Genomic DNA, 26,278 nt, shown 5'->3' on the forward strand with positions numbered 1-26,278 from the left:
CACCAGAGAATAACCACAGTGATTAGGTTGGAAATTTGAGGAAGTGGGAGTAAATGAAGACAAGGAAGTTTTCCCAGCATGTCACCACAGTAAAGGAAATTGCTTACCAGAGTTCTTTTTTTTTTTTTTTACAGCAGGAACTGGCTTTAACTCTCCCTGTTGGAGCAGAATATTCTTGTTAATTTGAAACTGATAGACAATAAGCTGACATTTCCTCACATAAGGAGATAAGAGAGAGAAGCTTTATGCTCTGTGGAACAATGTTTGTCTAAGTTTCCTTTCTCCAGTGCAAGCTCCCTTAAGTTAATAATGAGGCGTGGTTGAAGTCCTGAAGCATGTCGTTATTAGCGACTTGGTAAATAATCATTGAAAGAGTCAGTTTACTTTACATTTTATGTAAGGGAAATGTCTGGAAAAGGATAGGATGCTGATGTGGGTTCAGTTCTTTTACATAAAGGTTCTAATTGTCAAAGGTTAAAACAAATCCTTTTCTCTCACTTATTTATTTTCCCTCCAATAGATTCTAAACAATATCCGGCTTGTAACTCAGGTCAAATAATAACAATAATAATCCTGAACAAATGGGCTCCGCTGGTTGTAAAAATAAGAAAATGTTAACTTCTACTAGATACTTTTTTAAATAAAAGAAATCACATCTCTGAAGTAAGCCTGTTGCAATTAGCAATTAACCAATTAATTGTATGATAAATTAAAATGATATTGATCATTTCCTTTCTGATGAAGGGGAATTTTGTTTACAGAGAAATCATGATTCATTTGATTTATGGTTTCGCTTGTGTTTGGTTTTTGTTTGTTGTTTTGAGTTGTTATTTTGGCTATTTAAAATATCTTCCAGTTCCAATGTTGAGTGTTCTGTGCAAAATTAAAGTTTATTATGTTACGTTATGCATCTTTCTCTATCCTACTTAATGTAAACCACAGTATTCCAGGCTCGACGACTTCTGTTCAGTTTTAAAATTAGTGTATTTTGCAATGTGAACACTTTTTTCACATCACACGAGTCACTTGATCTACAACCGAATGTTACTAATGGCGTAAAAGACAAAGAAGACTACAGGAAGTAGTTGTAGGATATTGGCACCACATGACATTTAACCACATATCGCACAAACAAGCTTATTCATGTGATTTTATTTGTGTTTCTTCTTTAATGGAAACACTGCAGTTGTGAAATTGTGTTTTTTCCACATTAGTGGGATAGCAATAAAGTTTTGTGTACATTTGTAATAGGACTGCAGCTTGTCTTTGAACAGATTTCAGTTAAATAACCAGAACTGATTGACTGCTTACACTTCTGGTTTTTCCCAATGGTTTCACCGTACTGGTGTTTTTATCACAGCCTTCACTGAGATAAAGACATGTCTCTTAGCACTCATATGTTGGGCCTGAGGGCAAGTCTTCTGGTTGTAATTCAGATGCTGAGTAATTGACTACTAAGTGAGAGGAAATTGTTCATAAAAGACCTCTGCTGCTCCTCTGTTGTGTGTTCAGGCAATAACCAGATTTCACAATCAAGATGTCCTCTAGTCTGAAACTGTTCGATCTGAAAGATTCTGCAGTACCTGAAGAAAATTGTACCAAAAGGTAGATTTTATTCAACAGATTGGTTTAGTATAATATTATTTTACCTAAAGACAAGTAAAATCAGCACATAAGGCATACAAAAATGAACATTAATGCCCTTTTAATTTCTAAACCCTCTAAATCAACATGGGTTACTTTACCTCTAATCAAATCAAAGACTTTTTCAAGTGTATTTTTAACGTGTCAAATTTAAAAGAGTTTGATAAAATGGCAGTGATTTCTTTGAGTTTTATTTAAAAGTGACATCTGTAAATAAGAGATGGCTCCAAGCTCAGTCTCATCAGTAGTGAAGTTGGCTATTTCTGCAACACACACACACATATATTGATGAGTCCCACTTGCAGGCTAATTATAATCTGTGCATGGATTATTCATGTGTAGTTAATGAGTCTGGGGAGTTTCCTAACTGTATTCCAGACGAGTTAACCCAAATCTAATATTTACCGGAGTGACAATAAGACAAAATGTGCACTTTACAGTAACTGAGCTTTAACAAAAAATGTGTTAAGTTAAACGTTATGCATTGTGATTTCCTATTTTGCCAAGCACTCCATAGCATTGAAACACCAACCAGAACTTAAGAAATGATTTTTTTCTATCTTTACTAATTATAATATATAATCAAATAGGACTAGACGATATGGCTGAAAATCATATCACAATATAAGTGTTTTATGGCTGTGCATCTACGTCACCTAAAACTGATAACTCTGTGACTCATTTACCTGTGATTTTTGGTGTGTATATTATATGTGCACTAATACTGAAATGTCTACAAGGCTGCCAACATTTCCAAATTCAGCATGTTCCATGACAAAGACCGAAAGGTGCTTCTGTCCTTTTAGCCTACCTTTAATCTACTGAATTATTGTTCTCTCTCGCTGTCTTGCAACCTGAACAAAGAACAAAGTGTCTTTGTAGAAAATACACTTTCCTTTAAAATTGCTTTCTATTTCTATAGAAAGCAATTTTAAACAGACCAAACATGCCTTACTTCCTTTATCCATACTGCTATCCTCTGACAGTCCTGCTCTCTCTCACTCTTTTGTAGCCTTAATGTGATGCAGACGTGTCAATATGTCATAGAAAACACTATTGCTTCTTAGGTATGTTCTTCTTTTGACTTCATTTTTAAATAGTTGTTTGAGACTAAAAATCTTTAAAGTCATCTTTACATAATAATAGCTTCCACACAATCAAGACAGAGTGACTTGGTTGTGCTTACTTTTCACTGAACAATAGCTGTGTTTCCATTGGCTATATAATTGTCCAATTTGACATTTCCAAAATAAATTTGCTTAATGGAAACATTCCAATTAAAAAAAAAAACAACAACAACAAAAAAACTCTTTTCTTTTTATAAAAAAAAGTTTTGGTGCAAGTACGAGGTGTTTATTTATTTGGCTGTATGGAAATTGGCTTATTTCGCAAAACTGTAATGTAAGCACTTTTTTTGCATCATACAAGTCACATTATCAACTACTGAATGTTGCCTCTGGCACAAACCACGAAGAAGAAGACTAAGGGAAGTAGTTGGAGGATGATGGTGCATCGTGTTCTTTTACGACTTATCATGCAAACAAACTTATTCACGTTTGATTTTAATTGTGTTTCCTATTTAATGGAAACACTGCAATTGCAAAACTGTGTGTGTGGGGGGGGGGGGGTTTCTCATTGGCAGAACATCGACAAAGTTTTGCACACATTTGTAATGGAAACACAGCTACAGTTTGGGGAAAAATATTGGTTTATTGACTTTCTGACCAGTCGGTCACCACTCAGTGCCCGGTCAAGCTGACAATGTTTTGATTCCATTCATTAGTCTATGTCTTGTTTCATTTCTAGCCAAAACAAATAAAGAATCACAGTCAGGTTGATGATTATTTGTTTTGTACATTAACAGAAATGTACTAAAATCCAGACTTGTCCTTCATATAAATCACTGCTGTTCCTGGTTGAGTGTGATGCATCAAAGGGATTTCCAGACAAACACTGAAATGTAGGGCAGAAAATTTGACTATTTGACTATGTGCCATATGTTGTACACTTCCTCATTGAATCTATGAGGAAGTGTATCCGAGCAGGGAATATCACTGCTCGGATATTTCCCTCAAGAAATAAATTATTTGGAAGGGAACGTTTTCTTCCAGTGCAAATTAACTGCTGCATGTAGTATTAATTAAAGTTCCGTTTCCTGTGACAGTCTCATTCTATCTTGTGTTGAGATTAATACTATGTTATGCATGTTGCTGTGTGATTAGAGGGAGATGCTAACATTTATAAAAGCAGCAAAGCTGTTATGGGTTTGAAAGGCCAACCTTGTCCAAACAGACATTAATGTGTTTGTCGGAAGTCTGCACTGAGCCTCCTCTGGGATTACAAGTGTCTTTAAATTATAGCCCTCCACATCCTCTCCCCCTTAAAATGATCTGAGACTTCATTTTATCATTTATTAGGTGTTCCTCTGTTACACTGGATCAAGAACATCTTTCTCAAGAAATTCTCAAAAGACTCTTTAATGGCAAAATTGGAGTTCTGCTTCAATCATATAGCCCATCCATGTCCCCCCTCCCCTCGCTGAAGTGGTGCTTTCAGCTACACGTACACTTGGAATAAGAGTGGCAGTGGAAATTCATGTAGTGTGTGGGCATAGTTGGAAGTGGGAGGCCTACATTTCTGCAGATTCGCAAAGATATAATGGGAAAGGCTGCAAAAGGGACAGTGACATCTAAATGTGGCACAGAATGTATTCAACATGGTGTGTGGTCTTATGCAGTTTTGCAGAATAAGACCTTTTGCAAACCTCTTGTAAGAGTAAAATTACAGTTCTCACCTTGAAATTATGTATTGTTACTAAAATGTCATCCTAAAAACAGAGTGGTCACACTATCAGATTAAGCTTGGCTAACAATGGGTGTTTGATTTTCATTTTTCAACACCGTCAGAATATTTCTAAGCCTCATAAATGCAGGTTTTTAAACGCCTTAAAGGAGTATGACTACCTTAAGATACCAATTGGATTGTATAGACACCACCACACATCTTTCTGAGGTGAGAGTAGTAAATAAAGCCTTGTTGTTTGGGAAGAGTCATGTAGTCATGTCTGATTTAGCCACTGAACGGAAAACAGTCAACAGCTTGACAGGGCTTGACACCAATGACGTTCCTCGCTCCCTCGCAAGTTTAACACTCTTGAAATGTTACGCTATCATAGGGATTTTGTATAAAAGAAGGGCTAAGGGAGGACAACTGAGTTTGGTCAGGGAAAATACATTACTCTTGACCAGCTTTCACAAGTTCAGCAACACCTTTTAATGATTACACTTAGATCTGTTATATGAGCTCCATTTTGCTGCCCTGTATGGAAATTGAACAGTGTGTGATGAAGGCTAGTTGGTATTAATCCAGTACCTTTAAAATAAAAGTACATTTTCTTGACCAGTTGTGATTGATATAATTTCTGTCTGGATTCTGAATATGTTGGGTTATTTATTGTAAATAATAATAATAAAACTGGGAGTGTTAAAGCATGCTTGATGGAAGCCACATATATACCTTGAATTTAGGGATGGAAGATAAGAACTTAAAGTTTTATCGCGCTGTTTTGTGATAGTACTTTGATAGCGACAAAAGTGATGAAAAGAACTACTGTATGGCTGTGACTGTGTGTCATAGCCACCATACACACAAATACTGCTCTTGGAAAAACATACCAATTTTTCAATATGCTTTTTTAGGACACCAGTCATTTGAAGTGAGATTTGTATCACTAAACTGCACGCATTGACTGCATTCAATAATATTTTCAAACTTATTGATGCTCTTATTTGACCTTCTCTCGTTGGAGAAAACAGTGAAGCTGCATTCCCAACAATGCGGACAGTTTTGCAGGGGTTTAAAAATCATTCATTTTTTGTGGCAACAGTAAATCAAATTTTGTATGAGGAATTTGTCATGAAAAATTATAAGCAGTGTAATAATTTCCTACTTGAATTGAGTTGTGCAAACGTTTTGGAAAGTAGGTGTGAGCAATAACTTTGTCCAGGCAAATGTATTCAGCTACAACCCTGTTCTGTTCTTTAATATTAATTATTTTACTATTGATTGCCTTGTTGCCTCACTGGCAAAACATTGTCAAACCATTGCTTTTATTTTACCTTGGCATGAGAGGGACAAAGGTAAAAGCCATTGCCTTTGTGTGTGTTTGTAGTGTTGCTGTGCAAAGTTTTGTGCCAGATTGGGAAGATGAAATTGGATCAGTTTCTACCACTTTTGCCACAAAAGAGTATCCTTATACCTTGTTTTTTTAACAATAACATCATATATTTTCATCACCTTTTCTGGAACATGTCTAGCAATGAGCATTGACATTACACATTTTAGGTGTCACTAGAGGATGCTATGCTAGTGCTAAGCTAGCGCGAAGAAGTCTGGAATTGGATTAAGTGTATGCCAAAAGAAAGGTGCAAATATTTGTATTTCCAGACTTTACTATGTATCTCATAATCTACATAATGTGCATGTGTATTTTATTTTGTTGAAAATGTAGTTACCATGCAAATTTTTAAAATGACGTTAACTCAACTAAAATCTTAGACAAATGTATTCAAGAAAAATACAGAAATACAATGAAGCAAAAAAGTTTTAAACTGCAGTAGAAAGTGTTTGTTTTCAGCTGCATTACTTTTTATTTTAGCCCAAACTTTTGAGCGACACTGAAGTGATTAAGATCTGGACACAACAAGATACATGTGCTACTTGTGTGGTTCATTTGAAAATGTTTCAACGGTCGATTTGGTACTGCCACCCACTGCTACGTCTTTGTTGGAAAACACAGCAAGAACCAGCTGCTAAAAGCACAATGCAGTGTTCAAACAGGTGTTCTAGGCAGAGAGAGATTAAGCAAGAGAAGAGAAGACGGCAAGCTCAGCTGTGTGTCTTTGCCTTTGATGGGTCTGCCTCTACCATCTGAGTTGTTTCAAGCCAGCGTTGCCTAGCTACGATGAGCAAGAAGATGTGAGGGCTGGGATAAAGGAGAAAGAGGAAGGGTGGGTCTCGCTCTGGTTAGTGTAGAATAAGTGAATCTTTTCCTCCCCATCTTCTCATCACTGTTGAACATCTGTGGTGTTTCTCATCTTACTAGTTTTCAGCTTCATTATGAACTAGATTCATAATTAGTTCTTTGTGGACCTCTGTCTTAAGCTTGTCGCAATAAGCAATTAATCAATTAATTGCATGACAAATGTTCTCAGAAACTGAAAGTGGGATTGAAAGCAATCACAAGAGTCTGGAGTGAATACGATACTCACAATTCAGCCATTCAGCCGTGGGATGCATTAATCGCAGTGTTACCAAAGTACCAGTAACATCTCCGATACTTTATTAGTGGGTTTCCTGGCTTGAAAGCATGCTGATGACAACTGCACACTGCCACACTGCACCATTTGGACCCTCCAACTCATGCTCATACAGGTCAGCCAGAAACCAGCAGTGCGTGTCCTTTCAAGGATGATGTTGGAAACTGAAGTCTCCTTCAGAAGGATCTCTGTTGGCACGGTGCCGGGAACAGCGCAACACATGCTATAAAAGTACTGTTGAGAAGTCTTGAACTAATCTGTTATTCCCCAGTAAGGCAGGTGCAAATATAAGCAAAAACATTGTGGGAAGAACCGACCTTTACCAAGCTGTTCAGGGATATAAAATTAGAGTTTGGTTTGTCATTCGAAAGTTTTGAATCAATTGGTGCTATAATTTTCCAACAATGCCATTTATATATATGTATATGTAAGATGATATACGTAGAGTTATGCACATATTTGTAATGGACACAGCTACTGTTGCTAACCTTGCTAACTGCTTATCTGCGATGCTAAGTCCAAATTAGAGCTGCATACTATATAAAATCACAATCGAAATTGCATTATCAGTATGTGCAATGTGGCCGTCACAAATTAGTCCTTGGAGGCAGTATTTGATTTTAATTCTGTTATTCATATAAATTGTGTAGAACTGGACCTTTTCTTGCCTATTGGATAGACTTTCTCAGTCTATGATATCTACACTTGTGTGTTTTTTTTCTTGGTTGAGATGCTGAAGTTCACAAAGAGTGAGGGCTGTTCACCCTGAAAGGATTTAGTAACTGTGAAAATGGTTAAATGTAGAAGTTCCTCCCACAAATGCACACACCGACCTGTTCCCTCCGCTCTTTGTTCGGTTTGCCTCCCTCACACTATGTAATCACCACCCCATGTTCCATTTCCTCATCACTTCCTGAAACAGAGGATGTTGGGTGCTTTCTTCTCCCCAGGTTGGAGAAATGAGCAGGAGTTTTTTGAGAGGCTGGAAATAAATAAAGGGGGGTTACCAGTAGCAGCTGCAGACAGGGACACACCTTCTGTCTGTGGATGTTGTCATCTTCCTGTGTGCATGCGATGCTGTTTGGAAGTCGGAGGAAACGTTATAAATCCTGGCTGCAGAATAGGAAAGGGTGCTCTTGCCAACACTATTGAGGTCACTAACTCTGAAAGCAGCATCCATAACCCACCTTCAGCCCTCTTAATGTCTTCCTACACACCCGTCTTTATTCAGCATGGAGGGTTTATTCTACCAACATCACAGCAGCGTGTGTCCCTGTGCATGTATCAGTGCTCTTTGAGGCTCTTTAAGTGGCTCTTCAGCTCAAAAACACTGAAGTTCAAAAGAGTAAGGTGGCAATGGCTTGCGTGTTGCCTGCAATGCACTGATGATGGGTATGCTTTAAAGTTGGCATCACAGAGTGTTTAAAGGTTGAGGTAAATGCGAGACCCATCTCTTACATTTGCCCCATCCCAAGATTCCTGCTCTGCTCCGGTTAATCAGGGTGTGCGTGCATCCATGGAACCTCTTACATTCATTTATCTAAAATTAAGGCCTTTAAATGCCCTAAATTCATAAAGAAAATGCAAATGGCCTTAAATGTGTTAGTCACAGGTCTTGCATTTAGTTGTGACATCTCGTATATGTAGTTTTTTTTTTTTTTACCCATGGGCTTTTTGCTAAACATATTCTTGCTAGCTAACTTGCTAGCTAACTTGCTAGCTTTTTTGCGAGTAAGTGCAAATTTTTCAGTAGTTGGTTGGACGATATTTGTTTTCACCACTGGCTTACCGCCAACCCATATGAAGCTAAGTGTAAAACGACGTTTAAGTGTGGCACTACGGAGAGCCATATGTGAGACTGAGAAGCACAATCTTAAATGTCATTCAAGATGGCATTAAAAAAGGCCTTAAAAAGTCTTATTTTGGAATTGCTAGAACCTGTAGATACCCTTTTTCATTGTTTTTTATTATATCCACTGCTTCCTTTTAATCATGTTTTACATCATGTTATTCTGGTCTTTTAATTTCTTACTTTTCTGCTTGTCAGCCTTTCTTAGTTATCTGTCTCATATTCTCTTTCTCTATGATGTATTGAGGCGTTAGCCCTGTCTTACCCTTTCTTTCTCACTGACATCACACACAGTCAGTCTGAAGCTGCTTTCAGTTTAGTTGTAAAACCATCTAGGGTCAGAGTTATTGACACTATTGGTGTTTTATAACTTGGAAGTAAGTAGGTCATGTTGTATTTTCTAATGATCTTTAGAGAATCTGAACAAATGTCTTGTGTTGTGCTATTCGGGATATTAATTCACCACACCCAGATGGATTTTTCACTTGCAGTGTAGAGTTTCAGTAACCAACTTTGCCTGTTTCTTCTAAATAAAATGACCCCTTCCAACATGCTTGTTCCTGTGGGTTTTAATCAGGGTAAAATGTAGGACACAAAACTTGATACTGTTATATTCAGTGACGGAAACAGAAACTAACTGTTGAAACCAGTGGCTCCAGATCTGCTCAGGAGAACTTTATTAATCTCATAAATAACAACTTACTTACAGCCGTCCAGTCCATGTCCAGTCACACAAAAATACCATATATGTACAATAATTATAAAGTACCAGCAACAGTTAAAAACAGAATTGAAGTACACATTTACAACAAGAAAAATGTAAATAAAAAAGGAGAAAATACAGTAAATTAGCTACACTGGTCTAAAAGTTATTTTAGATGGAATCAATTGCAGGTTCCATAGATTCTCTTCAAAAATGTAAGTACACGAAAAAAAAAAGAAACATGATTATGCTATTCTTATAAGAAGAGATAGAAAACAATATGAGAAGTATTAAACCATTATTGATGCTGTCTGTATTTTTATCTTTCACTGACAAGCATACTGAAGTGAGTCTCAAAGTACTTGAAGCAGCAATCTAAGCCTGTTAATTGTTATTTATTTATTATATATTTGGGGATGTTATCCTTCTGGGTGAGGAAAACCCCTTTCCGCTCAAGTCTTATGTAGTTTCCAAATTGCACTATATTTACATCCATTAATTAGATTCAGCCAATTAGGTTCTTTCTTGTCGTGGCGTGTTTGCAATTCTAATGAAATTGATTAAAGGTTGTAAAAAATGTCATGGATACATTTTCTTGGCAGTGAGCACCAAAGCACTGTGCCCTAGTGGTTGTCTCGTCAATGTTGCTATAATTGTCTTTCATTGCAGAATAACTGTACCTGGCTGACTGTTACGAAAAAGTAGAGCTAAAAGATTGAGTAGTTACCTGTGCAGACATTTTACTGTTTATCTCAACACAACAGTACTGCAGTTCATAAAATTTCCCCGCTGAAGGCTTTGTTTTCACTCAGCCGGCTCCTGTGTGATCAGCAGACGCTGATCTAACCCAGATCTATAATACTCTGCTGTGTTTGCTGAGTTCATCGATTTCCAAACCGCTGTTTACACAGCACAGCACTGATGCAGCACACTGTCAGCTGACAATTACCTTTTCGTTTAGTTCACTTCATTACAAGGTACACACTTCACCCCTAGAGTCAATTTCAGACTTGAATTTGAACGCAGCATGTTTTGTTTGTCCAAGTTAAATACATTTGTCTTCAAATAAATTAACAAAATAATTTTACAATTACCGCAAAAATATGTTAATATCCATTTTTGTGTTTCATTCTGTTTGTCCATCACATTCCAAGTGGGATTGGGATTTTGAAACTTAAGTTTTTCTTTTTTGTAATTACAGATCTGCCCATGGAATATAATCCTTCAGATCATCCTCGGGCCAGCACCATCTTTCTTAGCAAGTCACAAACAGATGGTAAGTTGTGACCCATACTGGGACTTCTCATTTCTCTGAATGTTGCGTCCAAAATGTCTCTACTCCTTGAGCTAACTAGGAATTGGATAACTTTTTTATCTACAAATAAGTATTTGTGTTTTTGTGCTAAATACAGCAATCTGTTTGGACCAGGTTAGCATGCTATGCTAACCTGGTCCAAACCTGATGTAAGGAAACTGATTTTTCTGTAAATTTTCATACACAACCATCTTTAAGCACGCATAAATCACAAAAGGATAAAATATTTTGAAATGCGGACCATTGTGAAATGTATGCTATCAAGTTAGCCATGTTAACTACTTATTTTACCATCTGTGATGGTCTTGCACGAGTTTTAGCCTTTAGAGCAGATGTGCTTAACTTCTTGCTGTTGACCGTGGCTTTAACCGGTTCTTCCCCAGTGAACCCTTACCAGGTTAGTTAGGTTTTTGGAACCACCTTGGGGGTGGTACGATCCGGACCTTGTTGGATATTTCAGTCCAGCGATTTGATTGGCAGCAGACTGTGTCCAGTGATTGTCAGCGGATTTACGTCTGCAACAACAAATCAAACACCATTTTCAGTCTACGACAAAATTGTAGTAGTTTGCGAGATGGCGAGCTTCAAAGTAATAATTTAATCGTCAAACCTTGAGGTCCAAACCTTTTTATTGATTATGGCGGAAGACCACATACAGCGTCAACTTGTCAAGGCAGACCTCATCGAACAAATATACATAAAGATTTCGGGAAAACTAGCTGACCAGTGCCAGTTTTTCACAATCAAAATGGCGTCATTGGAGCGTCAACCACAAGTCCTTGCACTGATGGTTCACCCCCATAGTGAGGATCACACTGCCCAGGAGACCCACCCAACTCGGCTAGAACCATTTTCATGTCTCAATCTGGTGAGACTTGACAATGGTTGCTAAAAGTGTAAAAAGCTCTAGATGCTTTAGATGCATTCCTGTTCCAACACACCTGAATCAAAAGGATGAGTCATTATTGGGCCTGTACACAACTTGATGACATGCCACAGAGGCAGTTGATCTATTTAACTCAGGTGGGTTGGAGCAAGAATGCATCCAATCATTTTAGTACTACTGAATAGTGACTGTCGAGAACTGTAGTTAAGGACCCTTACTGTTGAAAGACACTGTTGTTGTCTCATTCTGTGTAGCTATTTTCAGATTTTCTTCCAATTCAAACACAGCCTCTTTTACTTTAGTGAAAGGTATTCTAATGCTGTTTAATATCTTTAATCCTAGAGAAAAGCCAGTTGAACTTTGTAGCCTGTTGCCTGGAGAATGGTGTATTGATCAGGGATAATGTGCTGGAACTCCTCACTCCTCTGTTGGCCATGATTACGCTCTTGTGGGAAGATCTGCTGGCCATTGTTCTCAGCACTTTATAACTTCAGTAGAATGAAAGGCTTACCCGATCTAGACGTATTGAATAATTAAATACAACTTTTTCTAAAACCTCACCAAAACCGCATCCTTGATGTTTGCAGACTCACCATTTGTTACTTCATTGTACATTTTTTTTTGAACATCTGTCATGATGAAATGCATGAAGCCAACTTGGACTTTTGTTTTTCAGTTTTGCTGCCCAACAAGCGAGGTAAGCATGTCTGTGTGTCCGGTCCCAACAGGGCTGGTAAACATCGCCCTGCTTTACTGTCTGTTTGGGCTTAATTCTGAAGAGAACGGCTCCTTCCTGGTATCTAAAGCTGTACCGCCTTCATGTTTTTTTTTGGGGGGGGTTTTTTGGCCAGTGTTGTCTACGTTTTATGCGTCATCATGCCGTGAATGTGAAGGTAGTTGTTTGTGTTTCGAGCTGAGCTACTTCTGTCATTTCGTGTGCACATTTCTTCCACTGCACATGTCGGTCCATGAGTACAATTGTAGTTAGAGCGGTCAAAACCTCCAAAATCAACGTAATGTAATGTGTTATGCATTTTTTTATTTTCTTTCATAGAAGTAAAATTGTTGCTTGTTGCACAAACCAGTTGTACTCCAGACTTGTCAGTGGAAAATGTGCATTACTGTGAGAGCATTGGTGTATTAGAGGTAAGATACAGAAGGAAACTGGGATAAGAAATGTGAGGTACCTCAGTACTTTGTTTCATGTGTGATTCTGCTACTCCTACTTTCCCTCCCAACTGCTCCTGTTTGCTTTTGCTAGCAGTCATTTTCCTCCTCGTACGTAAAATATTTAGAGTACATTTCTGTCTACAAGTTTACACTTCTCCACAAATGTCATGGCAACAATAGGCTCTCAAAGGATTGTTTAATCTGTTAGTTTAACCAGAAGAAGAAAAAAATTATCAATTCAAGTTTGTGCAGCACATTCCACCAACAAGGCAGTTCAAAATGCTGTACATCACACCATACAATAAACAATGATATACAAGGAATAAACATTGCATATTGTGTTATGTCATCAAAATCATCAAATACACTAAATATGTTGACCAATGTTCCAGTTCCGACTAATCAAATACAACTCTATACAGATTGGTTTTTAGCCTTGATGTTTCAGCATTTTTGCAGTTTTGTGGAAGTTTGCTTCAGATTTGTGGAATAGGTTAAAATACAGTAGATCATTTACTGTTATGCAGACTAATTCTGACTTGGTCATCTCTCTGTAAATGTGTAGTGGCGGTTCAAGAGTTTGTAGAAGCAAACACCTCTTAACACTCTGCACTTGTAGTTGCTGAAATATTCCTTTTTTACAGAAACTTGCATTTTTAGTTCTGATTCTACTCTTTTTTTTGGTTTTGTTTTGTTTTTCCCATCACAACCTTTAAAGTGCCACGGATGTAAAACTTATACTTATAATCTCAAATCATGGCAGACCTGTGCTGATATGTGTCAGGGGTTGCTATTAAATCAGGCTGTCTCTCAGTCTTTCTCAACCAATTAAGTGCTGGTTTGTTATTCAAAACATGGAAACTAAAGTTGTGAATAAGTGTGAATCTTCTGTTCACTTTAGGATTTGCTTCGATTTCAATTCAGTTAGTGCCCCTCCTCAGAAAAGGAGAACAAGTAACTCAAACAATAAAATTAAAACAAGACATAAAATGAGTCACTGTCCGATCCAATTTTTTTCTACTTTCTTCACCATCCTGCTAATATGCTGGTCATGACGAGATTTGTCACAGTTTCCAGTTTTTCTCAATTTAAAGACTGGCATTTTCCACAATTTCCTGTTTGATATATTATGATACTTTGGTGCAGTCATATCGGATTAATATTACAGAAAGCCTAATGTTGCCATGGAGCACTTCAATATCCAGTCAAACACTGTAGATGAACATACAGGAATTGAGTCACTGGTGTTAGCTGTGTGTAGAACATGCTACACACCATATTGTATAAAAAAAAAAAAAACTACCCAAAATGGACATCTATAAAACTAACAAATAGAAATAAATTGGCAACACAAATAACCAGATTATTTTTTTTATTTCTAATTCAAATCAAATCTAACTTGATTTGGATTTTTAATGCCACAGTAAAAACCATGCACAAGCTTTGTTATGTTGTCTTATTAAAATGCGATTTACTATTACTTTTTATAATATTCAATAGAATAACAAGCCGTTCTTCGAATGTGGTAAAAATCTGTACAAGAGAACTTTAGAGAGATGCTGCTCCCTGTCTGTTGGGGTGGGGTACTGCGCTGACGCTGTTCTCTCATCTTTCCTTCCAGTTCGAGAAAAGCGGAAGAGCCTTTACATCAACCATGTAAGTGGAATAACAAGCATTTGTTTTACTGTTTAACTAAAGAAAAGAACCGTTTTGTAATTCAAATATCTTGTATGCTTTACAAGTTCACACACATTTCGGAGAACAAGGTAAAGTAATGACCATTCAGAGTCACCTTAATGTCTTGTATTTGTCAATTTCACAGATCTTACATGCCTGTAATCACACTGTTTAAAATCCTTTTTTTGTTGTTTTTGTGTATATTTTCTATGTAGTTTCAATGTAGAAAAAAGTTTTTGTGTGTGATGCAGTTCCTCTCTACCTCACCGTATATATTTAATATTTTTGATATGTATGCACAATCACCCAGGAATCCAAGTAGGTAAATCTACAATATAATATTGTAAAAAATATTAACAAAAAAATTATTCGAGCAACTTAAAATTACACTGTTATTCTTCTTTAAAGAGGGACTACACCATGAATCTAAATCATGCATGCAGCCATGTAAAGCACTCAAGCTACACTTCTTTCCTTCTCTGTTATAAAGCCATTAAATGTTCCCAAGTATATCTTTAAAGATATTGATCAATCCACATGCGTGTGTGTGTGTGTGTGTGTGTGTGTGCGTTTTGTATGACTGTGTGCAAACGTGCTGCAGCATTATCCAGGTCCACTGAGAAGAAAGTACAGCTCCTGTTCCACCATATTTCTGGACGACAGCACAGTCAGTCAGCCCAACCTCAAATACACCATCAAATGGTAACTCGCCTCATTGTCTCAGGATTCCTCCTCACTTTACTTAATTAATTATTTGCAGAAATATTCCGAATTTTATCTTTTTCTGCTTCTTTATAGTGGAGATAATTTTTAATCTGCCTCTTTTTGGTTGGTTTGTTTGTTTTTTGCAGTGTAGCCCTGGCGATCTACTACCACATAAAAAACAGGTGTGGAAAATATTCTACCTTTTTAAATTCTTCACTGAATGTTACAATCCTGTAAAAGAAGAAAAGCCAACAAAAACACATATTAAAGGGTGTATATTAGAGATGTGCCGATCAGGTTTTTTCCTGCCGATTCCAATTCTGATCCCCCATGAGGGTCGATCACAGATACCGATCGCATAATTATTTTTTTTTTAATCATAAGCACTACCGGTTACATTATATGGAAAAAGGAACCATAAATTCACCTTAATTTAGACAAAAACTTGTTTTTAATAACTTTTTACAAGAAAAAAACAAACATATGGAGGCTCTGAAGCGGCTAAATAATGCAAAGAGTCAAAATAAAACCTCTCAACATTGCCAAAGAAATTCAAGTATAAAACTTAACATTCAAAGGCAAATACAGGATCCATTACAATAAACAATCCTGAGTTACTGCATGAAAACTTCCTGATAGCATGGCGGCTACTGATTACTGCTAGTTCTGATTGGCTGTTTCTGACTGAGCGGAAAAATTATGCAGAACAGGGAGGAGATCGATTATTTTTTCAGAGATTATCTGTCTCATGTTAGGACAGCGAAGGTTTTAATACGTATGTAAAATGTATTTTTTTAGGTTAGATGCTGCAGCTTTAAGCAGAGGTTCGGTGTGAGAGTCACTACCAGGTGGAGCAGAAGCGGCGCTCTGTCTGTGAAATAACCTGTAGAGCGTAGCAGCAGTTCAACAGCGAGAGCAGAACCAGCGTCTTACATCGCAGCTCGAAAACTTAAATAATTTTGCGGGTTATTTGTTTAGCTTTCTGACCGTTATGCTAATCCGGGTGAGTGTTTGTAGCTGTGCGCTGCTTTACCTGCTATCTGATCCTCCATATGTCTTTTTTACTGCAGTGAGCCTCGATGTAGCCAAACTCCGTCAAGTATGGCATTGTTTTTATGTCGTATTAGATTTGTCGTGTTGATGCATTTTGACGTGTTTCACCCCACGTGCTTCAATTTTCCGCTGCAACACGCAAACTTCCCCATTCACTCAGTGCAATATAGTTCCACACCACATCACTTAGGATTTGTTGCTGCGCGTTTGCGCAGTGTGAAGGAAAGAAGAGACCAGCTGCACAGGCAGGCTGAGAAATGAGATGCAGGTGATCGATTTGTGTGATCGGCAACAAGAGACCGTGATCGGCGATCACCGATCATACACTTTTTCACAGAAATCGGCTGATTATGATCGGTGGCCGATCCATCGGCACACCTCTAGTGTATATCATCACTCCTTCTTGTATTTTACTTGGAAACTGTGGGGAAAAAAATAATGGTAGTGAATGGAACCAGCTAAAAGTCTCACATTTCCATCCATCCGTCTCACATTTCTACGTTTAATAATTCTGTCAAAATGTTTCTTTGACGGACCAGTGTTCTTTTATTAATTAGAAGCACTAATACACACAATTCAGAGTGATGCAGAATCTTTTTTACAATTTATCCAATTTCGTCAATCCTGCATGAAGCATTTATAAATGCAAATCTCAGAGAAAAACAAATCTCTCTGGATTCAGTCCAGTGTTTCAGTTTATCATATGAGAAGGAAAAACATATAAATGCCAATAAAGGTGCTTATTGAACAGACAGATTGCTATTCAACTCAGGTTTTACATTCTATTTTTTTTTCTGCCTTGATGTTTTTTCTTCTCTTTCTCCTTCCAGAGACGTCGACGGACGAATGTCGTTAGACATTTTTGACGAGAAGCTGCATCCTCTCTCGGTACGGCCTCAGCTGCAGACAAAACTCCCATTAGGGGTAAACCGTAGCGATGTCAGCATTTATCAGCAGAACAAACGGCAAATGAATACCAATGAGTAGAACATGGGGGGAAGTCTGAGGAATCCAGCTGGATCGTTCTCATCTGTTCCCATCTGAGCGCATTTGCAATGATTTACTCTCAAAATGTACTCTGACACTTTGCCAAATGCATTCTCTCTTCTATTTTCTACTCTAGAAAAACCTGATGAGGTGGAAATGGGTTGTTTTTTTTATATTACTTGTCTGATTTTTTTCATTTTTCTTTCTCCATTTCCAGAAGTCTGAGGTCCCTGCTGATTATAACAAATATGACCCAGAGCAGAAGCAGATCTATCGCTTCGTCCGGACGCTGTTCAGCGCCGCGCAGCTCACTGCCGAGTGTGCTATTGTCACTTTGGTAGGTGCCAAAATACTTGAGGGTGCCAAAATGTGCACAGACACTAGGACGGGTTGTTGCTGCTTTCTGGTTCTCTGTTATTTTGACTTCTCCAAAATAACCAGTCCACTTCTGTTTTTGTGGAGCTGTACTTAAAATCAGAAGTAAACAGTGTAGTATTGCTACTTGCGCTTATGAGTGGTAACCAAATTTAATTTCTAGACTGGACCTTCCTCTAACTTTAGGAAACCTTCCTGTTGGATATTTAGACAACACATTTGGAAACTCTTTCACATCTGAATGTAAATCCAACACATCATGGATTTATTTATTTATTTTGAATAGACAAAAGTAAAAGCAAGAAAGGAAATTTTCAGAGGTTTGTACAGCTGGCTGGCTGACCTTGTTTAATCTGCTTTCCTTTTTGACATATGCTTAATGGATTTGTTTTTAAGAATGACTGTAATTATTGCACTGTAAATGTTTTATCCTGCATGGCTATTCTTAAAAAAATGTTTCATGCTGACACATCGCTTAAAAATACATATGCTCTGCTTTCTCCATGTAAAATCTGGCAGACGACCAGTAACTGACAGAGCAGTTGGCTGGTGGTAATAAAGTTAGTTCAGCTGACTTAAACCTTAGGGAAATACAGATAGAAACTGTGGATTCTGTCTTTGCTTTGTAGTTGTTGCTCCACTGGGAAGGAGATTAGAGGCTTCATTAAAAGATGGGAAAATCAGAAAACGAGCAACCAGCAGGTCTGTGCAAAGCAAATGTGGATCATGTACAGATAATATTCCCCTGCAGTGTCTTCCAACAGTACAACAAAAAAGTGACAAAGTTCAAGTGTTTATATCACTATGTTTTCTGCAAATTCTGTTCTAGCTGATGCATTCAACTAGTTTATGTCTATTGCTGGGTTTTCTTAAGGAGAGAAAAAAATACTATTTGAGAGATACCAAGACCAATCCACAATAATCTGAGCGATTCCAGGAGATGTTAGGATAACATCATCGTGTAGCATCATAAAATCTCCTGCCAGCCACAGCCTTTAACCATTTGTGCTTATTCATTTGTTTGTTTGTTTGTATTGTGAGTAGGTCGGCATGGGGTTTTGCTCTCGTTTCATTGGTGGGTGGGGGCTTCCTTCAGTGGGCTTCCCGCCTGCTGCCGGGTCTGACCTACAGACCATATGGTCATCATTGTCTAGGAGGTAAACGTGTAACAATAATAAAAAAAATACAAAGTTCAGGCTCGAACCTGACTCTTTAAAGTCACGGTATTATGTAAAATAATTTTTTTTGATTTTCTTTTGCATCAAGTTCTAATGTTATTACCTCATCAAAGACATACCTGCATAACTGGAGTGTTACTTTGATTCTGTCATGCATGTTTAAGAAATCCTTTAATCTCCAGTGGCAACCACTCAGCTGTGCAAAATGCCTGGTTGGACCTAGCTCTGCCTTCAAGACATAGCTCCTCCTTAGAGCTGCAGCTTCCGATCTTCCAACCTTCTTCCTCACAAATAAACCCTGCCCGTGACTCCCCCACTCAGCTCCTTCAGACTAGCCAGTAGCAATTAGCAAACACCTGGTAGAACTGTGCATCTGCTGAACTCATTATATGAACCAGTTATCAGTGAAACCCTGGTAAAAAACTTTATTAAAGGATCAATAGGGGAGTGCTGTTGTGATGACTTTCTGAAGGCAATTTTTCCAAAAGAGAAGGAGTTTCTTAAAGAAGCAGAGGCCTAATTTCAAGACGTTAAATTATGAAGTCATATTTATTTTAAGTCATGTTTGATATGTGTAGCATTTTTATAACAACTGTAGAAAACATAGTTACAAAATGGCATTACATTCCTGGAAAATACATAATACTGCCCCTTTGAAAAATCATTTTTATTTCAGTCTGAGTCTGCATTAGCAATATTAAGAAAGATTGGAATATTCAGAATTTTATTTAAAAATTACAAATTATTAATGCGAAAACAAACTGAATAATTGATACTGTATCAGTAAGCTCCTCTTAATAAACATTTTATTTCTCCTTTAGCAAAGGAGTCCAGGTTTGATGTGTGTTTAAATTTCAACTCACCAATGTCTTTAATTCTAACAAAATGATCAGGTGATCCAGTGAATCAGCACCGGTGGTAATCCTTTAACTTGGGGCCCCTGTAGGAGCTGGGTGGGCTGTGGAAACCCAGTTAAGTTGGAAGGGAACATAGACATACGGTGCTTTGATTGGCATTGATATTTTATGAGGAAGCTCCAGGCTGGATCTTTGAGGAAGAAGAGTCACTAGAGGCCTGGAAAACTCTAAAGCAGCACCGAAGCTGTTAAAATGATGGAATTTTATGAGGGAAGATGACTATTAACTTGTCTGATCTTAAAAATGGAAAACTTTCTCTGTTTCAGGTTTATTTGGAAAGGCTCTTAACCTACGCTGAGATTGACATCTGCCCTGCCAATTGGAAGCGCATCGTGCTGGGAGCGATCCTCTTAGCTTCCAAAGTTTGGGACGACCAGGCGGTGTGGAATGTTGACTACTGCCAAATTCTCAAGGATATCACAGTAGAGGACATGTAAGTCTTTGAAAAGACATAGAAAATCATCAGATTTCCCTTTGTTTCTATCTGAGCTCAGCAGCAGGTCACCTTTTGAACAGAGCATCTGTGAGAAAGAGGCGAAAAAAGCAGAGATCAAACCATGGGTATACTGTTGATTACGTAATTTAAGTTAAGTTTTCAGTTTAAAAATCACAAGTTAAACTTTTTCTGTGCATGACTGGAACTGCTTGGAAATATATGTTATAAGCTGAATTAGGAGTAAGCAAGCTAAAATTAGCTTATCTACACTCTTTGTGGTTGTAACCACATGTTGTTTGAAATATCTTCAACAAAGCTGGGCTAAATTAGTTTTAGAATAAGGGAATGTAATCTAGTAGAAATATGATATAAAATTGACCTTTTTTAACTTTATATCATGTTAGATTTTTATAATTGATCAAGAGAGGCAGAAAATAAATTTAATGAACTTCACTAAATGTATTTATACTATACTACTATTGTGTGAAATGCCCTCAAATTACATTATTTGACAAAATATTGTCCAAAAAATGTTTTTTCTCTAGTATTTCTTATAGTTTACATTAAGGGCACTTTTTACATTTAAGCACCCTTTTCTCCAATGTTTGGCTAACAAACTTCTGGTTGGCTACATTTTCCAGATGATAATTTCAACATTGCTCCATGAGATGTTCATAACTGATTTTTTAAATTTGGTTTAAAAAAATTGAAAAACAATGAATTGCTTTCCTTCCTCTTCAGTTACAATTTGTTGCAAGTATGAAAACTATATACTCATCAAAATAAAGGGCTTTGTGGAGAAATTAAATATAACATCAGTTTTTTTTTATAGACATTACTTAAGTTCAAATTAGGCATGAAACCTCATATCCTTCATATTCTACATGGTTTTTTAACTCTATGGAATCTTGGCAGGATTATCCTGAGGGTGCAAATGATGATATGTAGACATTCTACCCCTGCATTAACCTCTGACCTCTGCAAATTCTGCTGAGCCGGCGGAGGTCTATTCTCGTCTTCGGGCTAAAGTGACCACAGTCCACCTGTCTGGAGCTGACTCCAGACAATACAGCTGAGTGTTTGCTCCTGTTGCACTCTAAGTTCAGGGTGCGGGGGGATTTACCAGACAGTGACTCAGAATCAGACCAGTTCTATGCTGCAGAATTCCTCCTCTGTAACCGCTGAATCTCCCTTTCCACCTGTTTGCTGCTGGGAAGTTATGGAGAACGTTGAGCGGGGAAACCCAAAAATAAACAAGAGAGAAGAAAACGAAGCAGCGTTATTAGGCAGAGTTTGGCAACAATGGCGTCTAATTTTAGCTGCGTGCATCGAAATGTGCGTGGGTGAGGAAAAAAGACTGGGAAGGAGAGGTGGACGGAAGCCACAGAACGGAAAAGAGTCGGTCACGACCGAGGAGAAACAGATGAAAGCTGCTGTCGTCGCAGCGCAGAAGGGATCGCAGAGCTGTCGAGGAGCGAGTATGCATGACAAAAACATAATCTGGAGTTGGGATTAATTCTCCTCCTCACACACAACACTCAGAGCGTTGACTTGTAAAGCATTCCTGTTCGATATTTGAAAAAGCTTGTTTGGCGTATTACCAAAGTTATCAGTTTCCGCTTCAGTCGGACTCCTGCCGTCTTTGGAGTTCTTTGTGGACAGAAGTCAGCATAATGATTATTTTAATTTGGTTCAACTAGACGGCGTTCCTCACTAGACACTTTTCGTTTTCTTTGTCTTCTAAAGGAACGAGCTGGAGCGTCAGTTCCTGGAGCTGCTGCAGTTTAACATCAACGTACCGTCCAGCGTTTACGCCAAGTATTACTTCGACCTGCGCTCCTTGGCTGAGGCCAACAACCTCAGCTTCCCCTTGGAACCACTCAGCAGGGACAAGGCCCAGAAACTAGAGGTGAGGACCAACCGTCTACCCAGGTTTTATGTTTGTCTGGTTTTTGTTCTTTTGTTGTACTGAAATGTCAATTTCCCCCTAAGGGACTAATAAAGATATTTTTCTTCTTCTTTTATAAATATATTAAAATTAATTTTTTGTTGGTTATCATTAGTAATTGTAAAACTCAGCTTCTATGCATTCCCAAATCCAACATGTTCCATTACAGAAGGAGGCGGAAAGTTTAAAAAGGAGATTATAGAGCAAGTTTGCTGCACTAAACAAAATAACAGCCAAGTTTAGATTATCACCAAAGAGTGTGGTACGGTACACTTGAGGTTTTATTCACCGTTTTGGGGAAAAAAGATGTAGGACGATCAAACCGAAAACGATCCGATTGTCATCCAATTCCTCGATAGATCTCGATATGCGAGTATTCTGAGAAGCAGTTCAAGTACTCTGTGTTTCTTGTTTCGTCTCGCAGGCCATCGCACGGTTGTGCGATAAGTACAAGGATGTGAGGAAACTGGCCAAGAAGCGATCGGTGAGTGCGGACAACCTGACGGTGGTGCGGTGGTGTCCGGCTATCATTTCCTAACACCTGGCCACCTTCAGAGGATCAGAGGAGTAAATAGACCTTTGCCATATTGTTGCCTGAAAAGCAGGGAGGCGAGCGGTTCTGCCGACTGCAGGCCTGTGGGTCTGTCTGGAACATATACGCCCACACAACACACAAACTTCCATTCAACTGGCACTTTGACAAGTGAGATTGCCCTTTTCCTGGCTGTTGTACATAAAAGGTCCCACTGGTTGCCTGAATCAAACTGAGCTGAAAGATGTGGAATGAAGATCTAAGTTGTAGGAAAAAAGCAGGTTAATGGAGATAAATTGAGAGACTGGAAAGTTGGAAAGCACTTCAATAGCAAGACGCGAGAAAAACGAGCGGCAGAAGTGTTTGTTTTCTTTGAAGCTCAACTGGTTTGTACATCTGATTAATGGAGGCTGATTGCATTTCTTTAATTTGAAACCTCTGGTTTAATCGAATTCATTACTGGAGCATCATTTTACGCCTCATCCTGACACATTTCCTCACAATGTTTGTGATTTCTTATTTTTTGCATTCCCATCAAACGCTCAGAAAAGATCGTACATTCCATTGCCTGGGTGAGAGCAGAGGTGATACATTTCAGTAGACTACATATCATCAAACTAACCCGCCGAGTATTTATTGAAACTGTGGTCATTTGGCAAAATTTATCCAGAGAATTCATCACACACCTATTTAGATCAGATTTTACCTTAAAAATCTTTCGTCAGGGAATGCTAATTCAACCTCCGTGTGCAGAAACTCACCAAGCTCTATCCAATAAAGCAATATCCAGTCCATCTCTGTGTTTTGGATGGAGTATGATAAAAAGCATACTCTCTCTGGAGAAGATTACCTTGAAGACGAATGCGAGACATACTGTAGAGCTTATGTTGTGTCCACTGCCATTGTCCTGACCTGTGGTGCCTGTAATTAACACCTCTTCCCCTCTCTCTCTATCAGGGCATGAACAAATTCAATTTTTCTGCTTCACTATTTTGTATGGCTCTTCCATCTTAAAAAGAAATGGCACAATATGGAATTTACATTTCAAAGCCACTTAAATATGATTCTTCAGGGGTTTTGTTGGTCTAATGAAGACCAAGATTAATAAAAGAAAAAACATTCAGCGCTCATTAAAACACTGCTCAGAAAATGAGAGATTGTATATTAAAAAAAAATGACTTTCAGACTTTTCTTTGTACAGTGTAAATAAATTGTGAAATTGTGAAAGACCTTTAGACTCACTGAAAGGTTTATTGTAAAAACAGAAAAAAAAGGCAGCAGAGTGATGTTAGAAATATTTATATCAGTTTTTATGGAGGAGGGAGGCAGTGAATATTGTATGTATGATTTTGTGCTCCTGTGACAAATCAAGTAAAGAAAAAAAGTGGGACACACCACTCAAGATTTTTTTTTTTGTCTATCTCGTTAACATTTGCATAATAGAAATTGGTCACCTTTGAATGTGTTACTTTTTGGAAACGGTGTGTTGATCTCACTAAATATTCACCAAACTTTTACGCGTTTTCCAAAAGACTTCTTGAACCACACTGCCAAATGCAACTGGTTTTCTTTTTTTTGTACCGAGCCCTGAAACTGGTAAAAAAAATATAGTAGTGTAAAGGTCAACAATGGTTAAAGCTATACATTACCAAATATTGAGTAATGTAAAGTTGGTATTTCTCCATTTATTTTTATTGCCCCTTCAATTTTCTATGTATTTTCCATTCTTTTTCCCGCCTTTGCTCTCAGTTGTTGTTAATCAGTTAATTTATTTCCTGTATTCTATATTACTTAATATAGAATATAATAGTTATTTAATAGTTGCTTGTTGCACACAACATACAAATTTGAATTATATGGCATCGTATAGTAATTAACTTCAGTACAAGTTTTATCTAGAAATGGTTAGCATTAGCTACGTAGCTAACAGTTGTTTCCTTTGTTTTTCATTCAGTATTCTGGCCCCCTCTTGTTCTAATATAGTGTTAATTGACGTAAATGGTGTTACTTGTCTTCTCTATTAACTAATATCATAGTTTGCTTCCCTGAATGTCCTGTATACTTCATATTTTAATTTGACATTTCTAAAGCTTGTACCGTTAGCTAAGAAGTTATCACCTTCTCAGCTAGCCACATTAGACAGTTGGGTCAGAAATCTTTGGCTTATCTTTTAAATAAACAATGTTACTGATCTAAACATTTCAGTCACACATTAACTAAGAAATTTTGATACAGAAAGTTTTGTTTTGACCCAACAATTTTAGTCCATTATGTAATAAGCTTCTACTTGTTTTTGTCAGTTTATGGATTCCAAAGCATTTATATTTTCTGGATAAAAGCAGTATTTTTCCACACCTCTCTTCTTCTAGTAGAGAACAAATAGAGAAAAAGAAAAAGATGCTACGGACTGAACACTTGTAATTGCTCGACAATATTGGTGAACTTGTGGGAGAAACCTTTTCTTCTTTTTTCTTTACACCAGTGCTTGTTTGCCTTATGATCAACTGGACTCGCATTCCTTCGAGATATTACTAATGAAATAACGTAGGCAAAAAAAAAAAAGTTAGATATTGAGCAGGTAGTTTCTATTGCCTTTTTCTAAAAGACAAAGGTCTGAAGAAGTTTCATTTTCAACTCGTATTGTACTTTCCATGTTATGTGCATTTCATTGACGGCCTCCACCGCGTCGTTTTCCGTTGCACCGTTTGTCAAACCTCTAAGGAACCAGTCAATCGTTCACGTCTGACTGGTTCAGACGTGAACCAGTCAGTGAACCAGTGAGAAGGGAAAGAACCGAACCAAAGTCAAAGAGAAATGAAGGAAGATGATTTCCAGTGTGTTGCTCTAACTCAGTCCACTTACACATTAGTTAATGAGGAGTCTGCTCTTTGAAAGGGTTTGCGGGGGGCCTTGAATGACTTCCAAATATAAGTGTTTGTAGGAACGTGATGTTAGTAGAGTTGCTGAAACTGTCCTCAAAGATTGTATATCGTATTTATTTCATATATGTGTGTACATATGTTGAGGCCCCGGTGTTTTAAACGCCAAGAACTGAGCGTTGTTGCCGTGTGGCCAGCTTTGTTGAGTTTTAAGGTGGAAAACGTACTACTCTGACAGTGAAGACCAGGGGGGTTGTGGCGCTTCGATAGTTGATTGCTAGATGAGTGTCGCAGCACTGAGCTCTACCTCTGCATAGAGTTACTTATTTCTTTACTTTCATTCCTTTCTATTTCAAATGTTTTTGTGTTTGAGATGCTCAGTTTCGATCATAATTCCCATGCTAACTGTCCACTACTGTATTTGAACTTTTTCTTCTTCTTTTTTTTTTCTTCCGTCTCATCAATGGACATTTTCAGTGAGTTGTATTCTGTAGTTTTATGTGTATCCCAGTGAGTCTAATTTGCTTTTGTTCTTGTTCTCAGTTTGCCAAATAGTTTTTTTTTCTGTGTGTTCTCAACTGTGATTTCTATGTCTCCATTCCTCCTCTGAAGCAATGTTTAGGAAGAAAATACAGCAAGAATTAAAACAAATCAACTCTTGCAGTACATCCTGTCTGGCTTTATCTGTACTTTTTTTTGTTGTTGC

The 26,278-nt window shown here is 37.7% G+C and overlaps 1 protein-coding gene across 4 annotated transcripts in view; it reads left to right on the top strand.

Moving 5' to 3' along the window:
- Window positions 1–26,238, top strand: part of ccny (cyclin Y) — a 27,853-nt gene extending 1,615 nt beyond the window's left edge. The window contains exons 2-12 of one of the 4 annotated variants that reach the window (XM_008438271.2): window positions 10,716–10,790; window positions 12,392–12,412; window positions 14,507–14,541; window positions 14,628–14,651; window positions 15,164–15,264; window positions 15,414–15,449; window positions 17,151–17,208; window positions 17,525–17,644; window positions 20,044–20,210; window positions 21,960–22,122; window positions 22,586–26,238. In XM_008438271.2, coding sequence (XP_008436493.1) covers window positions 10,716–10,790; window positions 12,392–12,412; window positions 14,507–14,541; window positions 14,628–14,651; window positions 15,164–15,264; window positions 15,414–15,449; window positions 17,151–17,208; window positions 17,525–17,644; window positions 20,044–20,210; window positions 21,960–22,122; window positions 22,586–22,699 — 914 coding nt within the window. In that variant the 3' untranslated portion in view covers window positions 22,700–26,238. The remainder of the gene's footprint in view (window positions 1–10,715; window positions 10,791–12,391; window positions 12,413–14,506; window positions 14,542–14,627; window positions 14,652–15,163; window positions 15,265–15,413; window positions 15,450–17,150; window positions 17,209–17,524; window positions 17,645–20,043; window positions 20,211–21,959; window positions 22,123–22,585) is intronic. The other 3 variants (XM_008438273.2, XM_008438272.2, XM_008438275.2) reach the window with 3 other exon arrangements.
- The last annotated feature ends 40 nt before the right edge of the window (window positions 26,239–26,278 follow it).

Source organism: Poecilia reticulata, linkage group LG20 (genome assembly GCF_000633615.1).
Source record: "Poecilia reticulata strain Guanapo linkage group LG20, Guppy_female_1.0+MT, whole genome shotgun sequence".
NCBI lineage: Eukaryota > Metazoa > Chordata > Actinopteri > Cyprinodontiformes > Poeciliidae > Poecilia > Poecilia reticulata.